This window comes from Alosa sapidissima, chromosome 13 (genome assembly GCF_018492685.1).
Source record: "Alosa sapidissima isolate fAloSap1 chromosome 13, fAloSap1.pri, whole genome shotgun sequence".
Classification (NCBI taxonomy): domain Eukaryota; kingdom Metazoa; phylum Chordata; class Actinopteri; order Clupeiformes; family Clupeidae; genus Alosa; species Alosa sapidissima.
Window position 1 is genome coordinate 17,036,747 of NC_055969.1, and position 11,231 is coordinate 17,047,977.

Below are 11,231 nucleotides of genomic sequence, written 5' to 3' on the forward strand. Positions count from 1 at the left end.
GTACATTTATGAAAAATATTTAACTGCAATTTTCTCCTCAGGGGAGCTGACAGTTCATCTGGCCTTGGGAAAACAAGGTAAGATTCTTTATATGCTTTAGATTTGGTGGTCCAAACTATTCTGTGGGCTGCTCATTCAGATACTCACAGTATGATAAGAGAGCCTATTGCTCCTCTTAGTCTGGTGGCAGACTAGAGGAGAAGAAATGTTTTCTGAATGATTCAGAAGAGATTGGCAAGAGCAAGATAGGAAGCAACCAATATGACAAATGTTGTGCATGCTCTCCCTTCTTTGGTGTTTAATATTATGAGACTGTTATGTACTGGTGTTTGTTATGTTGTGGTAAAGCTACCTGTTTTTTTCTCTCTCTCTTGCTGTTATGTGTGGCATGTCGTGATATGCTCTCTGTGATCATCACTTGCATATCAATTGACATGAGACTGTCCACGTTCACCTGTTTAGTGCCTGCCACCAGTGCTCACAGTCATGTGTACTGACAAAGTGTGACACACTCAAGACACTTTGAAGTATCTTGCTTAGTGCATTGCACACACTCTAAGTCATCACCGAATACACAATACACAGCTCATCACCAGTCAGCTTATAGCAAAGCAGCACAGAAAACTATTTCAGCAAAGCAAAGAAACATTCTATAAGTCGCTTTGGACAAAAGTTTCTGCTAAATACAATAATTGCCATGTAATGTAGTCTTACCAACATTTTATTTGTAAGTCACTTTGGACAAAAGCATCTGCTAAATCATATAACCATAACCATAACTATAACAATAACCATGAAAGCATTCTTTAGAATGTTTAGAACAAAGTTAAAATTGAAGTTGACTGGTATTTAGCAGGTGCTTTTATCCTATCCTTGCTTTTCAGGTTATTTTACTTGTCTTGAAACTGAAAATTTGATCTGATTTTAAAAGTCTGTTTGCATACTTTCACTAAGCAAGGATTTATTTATTTATTTTATATGTGCTTGTAATTCATAAAGTAATCAGCAAACATGGGGGACGCGGATATGGCAGTTTATGGCAAGGCTTCTATCTACCTCCGCAAGCCTGAGAAGGAGAGAATTGAGGCCCAGACCAAGCCATTTGATGCAAAGAGTGCTTGCTATGTGCCTGATAAAGATGAATTGTACTTGAAGGCTACAATCAAGAAGAGGGATGGTGGCAAAGTCACCGTTGAATTGCTTGAAAGCAAGGAGGTATAGTAGCAAGGCTCTTATTGCAGATGATATCAAAATAGGCTTATTTGATTCATTGTGTTGTACAAAATGTTACATGTTGTACACCTGCTGAAATGAGTTTTCTTCATTTGGCTCAGGAAAGAACAGTTAAAGATGACGAAGTCTGCCCCATGAATCCTCCCAAATACGACAAAATTGAGGACATGGCCATGATGACCCACCTCAATGAAGCCTCTGTCCTGTATAACCTCAAAGAGCGTTACGCAGCATGGATGATCTATGTAAGTTGCATTCTGAACTTTTCTCCATCAGAAATTTTAATGAATATACAGTAGACACTTAAAACTATCTTTGTTCATTATTTCAGACCTACTCTGGACTTTTCTGTGTCACTGTGAACCCCTACAAGTGGCTCCCAGTGTACGACCCAGAGGTGGTGTCTGCCTACAGAGGCAAGAAGCGCATGGAGGCCCCACCCCACATCTTCTCTGTCTCTGACAATGCCTATCAGTTCATGCTCCAAGGTATGCTTGCAGTTTAACTCACTTCATACAATAATGAAACTTTGCTTTTATCCATAAACATATAATTCTACTTTTCCCCACAGACAGAGAGAACCAGTCTGTCCTGATTACGTGAGTGTCACTTTTGGAGTATTATAATATAGAGGCATCCTATGCAAGTTCTTTACCTTCATATAGTCAGGGGGGCAAAACTGATATTAAAACTCTGTCGGACACTTTTTGATACAAGCATACAACCTATCCAGTATTAATATTTAACCCCTCAACATGTGTTCTAGCCAGGTTGTCAGCTTAGAAAATGTTCTTTTGTCCATTTTAACACTATATTCTTATAAGTGGTAAAAGCGGATTTTTTCCCCCAAAGTGCTTTCATTTTCTTCCATGTTACCTACTGTAATTTTGGGCAAATGTGCAATATAATCCAATTTATGTGCAAGCATGATCATTAGGGTGGTTGTCAAGCTGATTTTTTTTGTGTGTGTATGACTTTAAGCAATTTCAGGCCAATTTGTTGGTTTCCTGCTCATGACATACCAACACTAAATGTTGAATATCTCCACAACCACAAGGACCATATACATAGAAATGGTATCAAATGAAAGCATGGGCTGTCTGCAGAAGTGTCAGAATTGACATTTATTGAACAGTGTAAGAGACAACAGAACTAGAACATGAAAAAAACAATCTTCACCTAAATCTTCACCTTTTTTAAAGTGAATATCAGCTTGGAAACATAACATAGTATCCCAAAATCTCTATCAATCAGTACCCCTATCTATGGGAATGAGTCAAGCCAAGTTTAAAGCTTGTAGGGAGAGACAGTGCAATGCTGCAGAAGTTGTAATTCTTTAATGTCAAGGCAGTAATGTAGAACTGTAGATGGTGGTCTATGGTGCTATTTGACTTCATTAATGTACCAGGTTGTAACACAAATTATATTTAATTGACATATCAATTAAATATTGACATATGGAATTAATAACATAGTTATTAATTCCATCCTAACATAACTGCTCTCTCACTTCTTTAGGGTAAGGGGTTAGTAACTAGTTAGTAGTAATAACTAGTCTTGCTGATCCTAGCACTCACTGATGCACTTATTCTTATTGTACTAGAGCTTTTTAAAACGGTCCTATAAGTGTTTATTATATGGTCCTATAATTGCTTTATAAAGCTTAAACTGATAACCATGTTGTTAGTTGCTTTGGTTAAAAATGCGTCAGCCAAATGTAATGTAATGTAATAGCTAATAGTTGTATGGCAAAGGTATGTTTTTCGCCTTCCAAGCAGTGACACTCAGGAAGGCAGCCAACAGAAGGCACCCAGGGACCATGTCCATGTGCTCAATCTTAGTCCTGGTCAGGGACACAAAAGAAGAGTTTACCGTTTTGAGAATGATTACCTTCCCGATACAAAACATGCATGCATCCGAGGGCATAATATAAATCTAATTTACAAAACAAGAAAAACAATATCATGCCAAATAATCTGAAACAATGTAGTTGCATATAATGTGGCAAAACTCAATAATAATGATGCGAGTACCTGACTATTCTTGCACCGAGCTGCACAGGCACATCCACATGCCCCACTACAAAATATTCCACTTTTTTGATATCGACACTGCCTGGTACTGCACTGACTTCCACTTTCCTTGCATCCACATATCGTCAGCTCCAAGCACCTGGCCTGTACATGTTCTTTGGTTAAAAGCTGGGGGACAAGCATTCCATCCTTCATGTGCCAATCACAACTGGTTGGGAAGGGCAACTGTGGATGGGTCACTGGTGACTGTTTCCACTGAGTTGGTGGTAAAGTATCCACATTGGCTTTCACTTTCAAAAACAAGGCACAGCGAACATCATGGATTGAAGTGCTGTTTGTTTTTGGATCATATCGTTTGCAGACAAACTGTTCTGCTGAGGATAGAATAGCTGGACTTGGTACTTCATCCTCACCAAAGTTGTGGAGAAGATGAGGGCACTGCTGGAACACTTTCCACGCTGTCCTTTTTCCTATTCCAGTGACCTGACTGGTAGTGTCACATCCAGTGATGGCATGAAATGCCAACAGGCCATCCAGAATCTCATTTGACATTTTAATATCATGCACTTTAATGTAGCGTGGTTTCTTGGCAGTTCCTGCTTTCATCCAAATTTCTGGGCTCAGCAGGTTGCAAACACAAGATGCAACAACAGTACATCTGTGTCACTGCACTGAATGATGAGCCTCTCATACCCTTTGGTTGTGGCATCATGAGGTTGTGCCTTCATCTTCTGCACAACTTTGGTGATGATGAAGTACCAAGTCCAGCTTTTCTATAAGTATAAGTATATTTACTCTTTTGATCCCGTGAGGGAAATTTGGTCTCTGCATTTATCCCAATCCGTGAATTAGTGAAACACACTCAGCACACAGTGAACACACCTGTGAGGTGAAGCACACACTAATCCCGGCACAGTGAGCTACCTGCAACAACAGCGGCGCTCAGGGAGCAGTGAGGGGTTAGGTGCCTTGCTCAAGGGCACTTCAGCCGTGCCTACTGGTCGGGGTTCGAACCCGCAACCCTCCGGTCAACAAGTCCGAAGTGCTAACCAGTAGGCCACGGCTGGTTGTAAATGTAGGGTCTGGGCACTCACCGTTCGCAGTGCTCAGTCCGAGGGGCGGGATAATCGGTTGTCTTTCCAATTCCCTCTGCACGCAATAGGACAGTGCTAGAAAGAGTCCCATGCGTTTTCCCACCAAACTAGGCTAGTTGGCTAGTTCAAACTTTTGCCAACTTAAAAAAAAGCTTAACTCGTGTCAAGCTGTTCACCAACAGCAAGATCCACCTTCTTTGTTTTCAAGTAGCAGGGAATTCAAGCCAAACCGTTGCAACTCTGCCATCAATCATTATGTTAAGCCCGCCTAACGATTTCATTGGCCTGATAGAAGTTTAATTTTTCCAGCTCACAAGCCAACAGAGTTGCTAGACTAGCCCTGGCAGCAAATGTAATTTGCTGCCGCTAGGGTGCATCTAGATTTCTAGGCTAGCAACTATATTGTTTCAGATTATTTGGCATGATATTGTTTTTCCTGTTTTGTAGATTAGATTTATATTATGCCCTTGGATGCATGCATGCATGTTTTGTATTGGGAAGGTATTCATTATCAAAACAGTAAACTCTTCTTTTGTGTCCCTGACCAGGACTCAGACTGAACACATGGACATGGTCCATGGGTGCCTTCTGTTGGCTGCCTATCTGAGAGTTACTGCTTGGATGGGGAAAAACATACCTTTGCCATGCGACTATTATATAGTTATTACTACTAACTAGTTACTTACCCCTAACCCTAAAGAAGTGAGAAAGCAGTAATGTTAGGATGGAATTAATAACTATAGTGATATGTTAATTAAATATAATTTGTGTTACAACCTGGTACATTAATGAAGTCAAATAGCACCATAGACCACCATCTACAGTTCTAGATTTCCGCCTTGACATTAAATAATTATAACTTGTGCAGTATTGCACTGTCTCTCCCTACAAGCTTTAAACTTGGCTTGACTCATTCCTATAGATAGGGGTACTGATTGATAGAGGTTTTGGGATACTATGTTATGTTTCCAAGCTGATATTCACTTTAAAAACTGGTTCTCTTTAGGCGGAGATTGTTTTTTTCATGTTCTAGTTCTGTTGTCTCTTACACTGTTTAATTTTTATGTATATGGTCCTTGTGGTTGTGGAGATATTCAACATTTATTGCTGGCAGGGCTGTAGTCAAGACCACCTTTGTCGAGTCCAAGACAAGTCCAAGACCAGGACTAGTCGAGACCAAGTCAAGACCGAGTCCAAAGAGGTTCGAGTCCAAGACAAGACCGAGTCCAAAAAGGTTCGAGTCCGAGTCAAGACCGAGTCCAGGATAGGAAAAAAGTCTTATGCATGACAGTATCAAGACAATCATTTTGGGTTATTATTATTATTATCTAAAAGCAAAAACAGTGTGAACACACCCAGGATTTGTAAGTGTAGCCATTCCCCTTCTCCAATATTATTATAGGGCTGTCAAACGATTCAAAATATATATTTTGAAATGAATTAATCTCGATTAACCGCAATTAAAAAGTTCCTAAAGACTAAAGCTTCTTAAATGGCATATTAAATACAACATAAATCACAAAATTAATGAGTAACCACAAAGGTAAAAGTAAAACACTTTTATATTATTTAAATGATAATACTGACACAGTAATTGTGTTTTAAAGTATTAATTTCTTAAGAAATACTACACATTTGATGCTGTTTAACTCATTTGTAAATGGTGCACTGTCACTTTAAGCCCATTGTGGCCACGTTCTCATAATGATCTTTTTTTTACCAGCTCCATTGAAATATAGCCTATAGCTAGTACACAAGCTCTAATATTGTTTGTACCACATGTATTGTACAATATTAACAATGATAAGCATGATATTAAGTTGGTATAAACAGTTTTCATTCCTTTGGAAATAGAAGCATGTAATGACATGATGCTAGCTAGACATTTTCTGTTTGCAATTAAAAGTGAATGATGAGCCTGAGCCAGTCACCTAGCTATCTGAATGGAATGTGTTTCAATCGGCATAATATGTGCTTCATGTAAACACATTATTGAAGACTTCAAGACTCACCAGTTCCATTACACAAAGGCAAAGACAACTCTTCATATTTTTGTCCATTTTTCAAATCACAGTGAGTGCAGCCTACATGTCATACATGTTTATAACTGGTCAGTAGTGGAAATCGGATAAATCCGCAATCTCCTCTAACCTCGTCTTTGTTGCCTTCCTTTTATAAGTTTCTTATATTAAAAAGGAGATATCAATTATCATCAACAACGACAAGCCAGCTGGAGCCTGCCAATCGTTTTCTCTCCTTCTCGTGTGCGCTCAGACGTACGGAGCCCTAGAGGGGTCATCGCAAAATGTTTTGCATGTTGAGAGAATGTGCGCTCGTTTTACTACATTGTGCGCTCGTTTTACTAAATTGTGCTCTTGTTTAACTAAATTGTGCCCTCGTTTAACTATATTGTGCACTCGTTTTACTAAATCGTACGCTCGTTTTACTAAATTGTGCGCTCGGTTTACTAAATCGTGTGCACAATTTACTATATTGTGCTCTCGTTTTACTATAGTGTGAGCTCATTTTACTAAATTGAGCTCTCATTTTAAGCATAGTAAAACGAGGGCACAATTTATTAAACGAGTGCACTATTTACTAAAACGAGCGCACGATTTACTAAAACGAGGGCACGATTTATTAAAACGAGAGCACAATTTGTGAACATGGTTATAGAACATTGTGTGCACGATATACTTAAACGTGGCCACAATTTGTAAAACGTGCACTCAATATTGTCTTGACACATGTAAACATGAGCACGTTATAGTATATTCGAGATCTCGATCTACTAAAACGCACCCACGAATAATTAAAACGTGGGCTCGAAGAAATTAAATTGTGTGCACAAAAACATAGTGTGGTGTCAAGGGGTATCCCCGGGAATGACGTCGGGAGGTGTGTCGCTTGTAGTGACGTAGAGGGAATCTCATTGATTGCAGTGCACCTGGTTATAGCCCCGTTAGGTAGGCTGTAGGTGGGAGAGCAGATGATTGTGTGTGTTTGTACAGGCCCCTTGCCAACATCGTCCAGCTGAATGTTTGGCGAAGTTTTCAGTGTTTGTTGAGGTCCAAGTGTATGCAGAGCTGTGGTGTTTATCGCGAACGGTGTGAGCTGGGCTACATAGCCTGAGAAGCTGAGCATCGTGAACGACACTGTTTATGTCTCCCGTTTCATAGTCCGTATCAAAGCTTACCTCGTTGTGTGCATCATTGGTGTGCGCGTGGGTTATATGGTGAGGCCCATCGGGCGCTAGAGGGAACCTTATTGTATTGGGTGGGTATTAGGCGATACTACTAATACGCAGTAGCCTATTTGTACCAACAGTAGGTGTACGTGTTGTAATTGTTTGGGAGCTTGTCGCTGTGATGTGCTTCGATTGACTTCTAGACCTCACAGTTAAGTCAACAATCCAGGAGATAGTGGAAACCGGTCATTAGGCTACAACAGAGCCCGCGAGTAGCCTTTGTAGTAGAATTTCCCCATTATGGGTCTCCATAGCTGGCGGTTGACACCACAGTGCCCCTGCTACAAAGAGTAGAAGTCCGCTATAAAACATTACCACCTAAAGTCTTTAATTAGCTGCTTACGGTTATCATCACATTACCAATATGAACTGTTACAGACAGCTGTAGGCCTAGTCCATGTCAAGGTAACACGAAGTTGCCACCACAGCACAGCGAGCGGTGAGAAAATGTCGGGAATTACTAAATGTGAGCACGAAATACATATTTCGAGGGCTCAATTAAAGGAAAACGTGCTCACGTTTTATTAATTCGAGGGCTTAATTAAAGGAAAACGTGCTCACAAATTATCACGACCAGAAAAAATATCACTTAAAGTGAGCTCTCCCGGGCTCCGTACAGACGCGCTCTCAATTAAATGGAGTACGTTCAAGTTGGATCTTAATGGAGAGGACCCGAAAAGTATCGTCTTTATGTAACTGTTGCTGTTGGTGGATTTTGACATTGTAAACGTTATCTAACAAGAGTGAAAAGCAGTTTGCAGTAAAGCTACTATTTGGCTAAATGTTGGTTCCTCTTTATCTTCAGCTAACTCCACAGACAGTAAAATAAACTCTCAGGCTTGCAGTTTTAGGTTTTGCGGCTTCCGTTACGTGACATCAGCCCCCCACAAAGGTAAACACTATTGAGTGTTTTGTAACGCATTATGTATTTCAAAATGAATCGCGGCGATTAACACGTTAATTTTGATGGCCCTAAAGACACCTGGACTCGGTCGAGACCAAAAGCCATATTTGGCAAGACCAGTGGCCGAGACCGAGACAAGACCAAGTCCAGTGGCATGTCGTGTTGAGCAGGAAACCAAAAAATTAGCCTGAAATTGCTTGTACAAGTCACACACAAAAAAAATCATCTTGACAACCACCCTAATATCTTACCTATGGGTGTCTTCTACTTAAAAAATAGGGTGACAGCTTGTACCAAAACATGTCGGCAAAAGTCTTAACGGAAGCCCTTTTCAGAATTGGCCCCCTGACTAATATAACAGCTTCAAAGTCATTTTGATGATAAACAAACTTGGGTAACACTTTACTTGACAGTATATTCAAGTAATTCCTTGAATTTCCCCTGGGGATCAATAAAGTATCTATCTATCTATCTATCAACATACAGTGTAAGAGTGACATGACACTGTCATGGACACATGACACTGTCATGACACATGAACCCCAACCCTAACCCTAATCCCAACCCTAAACCGAATGACACTTAATGACAGAAGCATTGTCATAAATGACACGTTCATGACAATGTCATGCCACTCTTATGTCGATACTGTCAAGTAAAGTGTAACCCAAACTTGTAATAGGGAGAAAGGTATGCTTTGTGCAGCTGTACCCCTTCCTGTCTACAGAGAACCAGCCTTGCAACTGCAGATTCTCCAGAGAATCACTAATTTCTTTACAGCAATTGTGCAATACTGTAGTCTACCATTTGTATGAAATCTTTTCATTTTACCTTGTCAGGCGGCTTGGTTCCTCAGAGATTATCTTTGTTGGTTCCTACCCTTTGGTTTGTAAAAACATCCACATATATATGTGTCCTGAGTGGCATTGAGTGAGTGTAATTTACGACAATACAAATACTCAGCAACTGTAGGGGGAACCTAGTGATAAAAAAAACTGCATTGGATGCCTTAAAGATACTAATTTCACACTTAAAATAAATATAACTCAGTACCTAAACATAAAGCTTACTATATCTTCCATGTAACATAGCGGAGAATCTGGTGCTGGCAAGACTGTGAACACCAAGCGTGTCATCCAGTACTTTGCAACAATTGCAGTGTCTGGTGGTGACAAGAAGAAGCAAGAGTCAGCACCAGCAGACACTGGAAAAATCAAGGTACAAAGTCTGTTATAATTATTATCTTATCTTATTATCTTATTACTTTCCTCTTTGCAACATTGCAAACTGACTGAGAAAGTGTAGCAAAAACAAGCAAGTTTACACAGCAAAGACAACGTTTCTTTGGTTTGCAGGGCTCTCTTGAAGACCAGATTATTGCTGCCAACCCACTGCTGGAGGCTTATGGTAATGCCAAGACTGTGAGGAATGACAACTCCTCTCGTTTTGTAAGTTAATTTCACGCCAGGGAAGTAGACATTTACTACATTGCATGCAAATGCACTGTATTGTTATTCCTTGGCTTCTTTTTACAGTGCATGATATTAAAGAATTAGAATGCAATCAACTGCACCTGTGCTCTCTCACTGACTGCAGCAGCTTCACCTCTTCTCTGTGTCTCTCTCCATTGAAATGGATAGCCCACTTCTCATCCCAACTTTCTTTCACTTCTTTTTCTTCACTTTCTCTCTTTCCTTCTCACTCTCTCTATCCCAATTTCAATAACTTTTTAAACTATATTTAAAATAGCACTTTGTATAGCATAGCAACCACTAATTACTCTAGCAACATCCTAACAACCATCTGAAGTACCCTAGCAACCATCCTACAGTAGCAACCACTTTTTATAGTATTTTTACCAGTATAATTGCCATAGCAGCCACCTCAAGTACCCTAGCAACAACTTCCATAATACACCCTAGCAACCAAGTTAGCAACCACTTTTTATAGCATAGTAACCACTGTGTTTACCCTAGCAACACCTTAGCAATCACTTTAAGTACCCTGGAAGCATCCTAGCAATCTCTGCATGCACTGGTCTTTTCTTCAGGAAATGCTTTTCTAGTTTCTATGGTTATTTATTAGACTTAATTACTTATATTATTTACCTTGAACAGGGTAAATTCATCAGAATTCACTTTGGCACAACTGGGAAACTGGCTAGTGCTGATATTGAGACTTGTAAGTATAATTAATCTGTGAAAAAATGAAATTAAATTAATGTTTTATTACTGTCTTAAATGAAAATACATCCTTCCCTGCAATAAAAGACCTGCTGGAGAAGTCTAGAGTGACATTCCAGCTTCCTGATGAGAGAGGCTACCACATCTTCTTCCAGATGATGACCAACCACAAGCCTGAAATCTTTCTTTAACACTTCCCTGAAGCAAGCCATCGTCCCATCATGTTTCAAAGCTGCCACCATCATACCTGTGCCGAAGAAAACTGCTCCATCCTGCTTCAATGACTACCGCCCTGTGGCACTGACACCCATCATCATGAAGTGCTTTGAGCGGCTTGTCATGTCACATATCAAATCCATTCTCCCCCCCACCCTGGACCCCTTCCAGTTTGCATACCGAGCCAAGCGGTCTACAGAGGATGCAATCTGCTCTGCCCTCCACCCAGCCCTCACCCACCTGGAAAAAAGAGACTCATATGTGAGATTGCTGTTTATAGACTTCAGTTCTGCATTCAACACCATAATACCACAACAACTC

The 11,231-nt window shown here is 40.1% G+C and overlaps 1 protein-coding gene across 1 annotated transcript; it reads left to right on the forward strand.

The window, feature by feature from the left end:
• The first annotated feature begins 996 nt into the window (after positions 1–996).
• Positions 997–10,885, forward strand: LOC121680520 (myosin-4-like). The gene is made up of 8 exons (XM_042059925.1): positions 997–1,215; positions 1,335–1,478; positions 1,565–1,721; positions 1,805–1,832; positions 9,603–9,729; positions 9,867–9,959; positions 10,629–10,692; positions 10,782–10,885. Exons 1-8 carry the CDS (start codon positions 1,012–1,014, stop codon positions 10,883–10,885), a joined length of 921 nt encoding a protein of 306 aa, XP_041915859.1. The 5' UTR covers positions 997–1,011.
• The last annotated feature ends 346 nt before the right edge of the window (positions 10,886–11,231 follow it).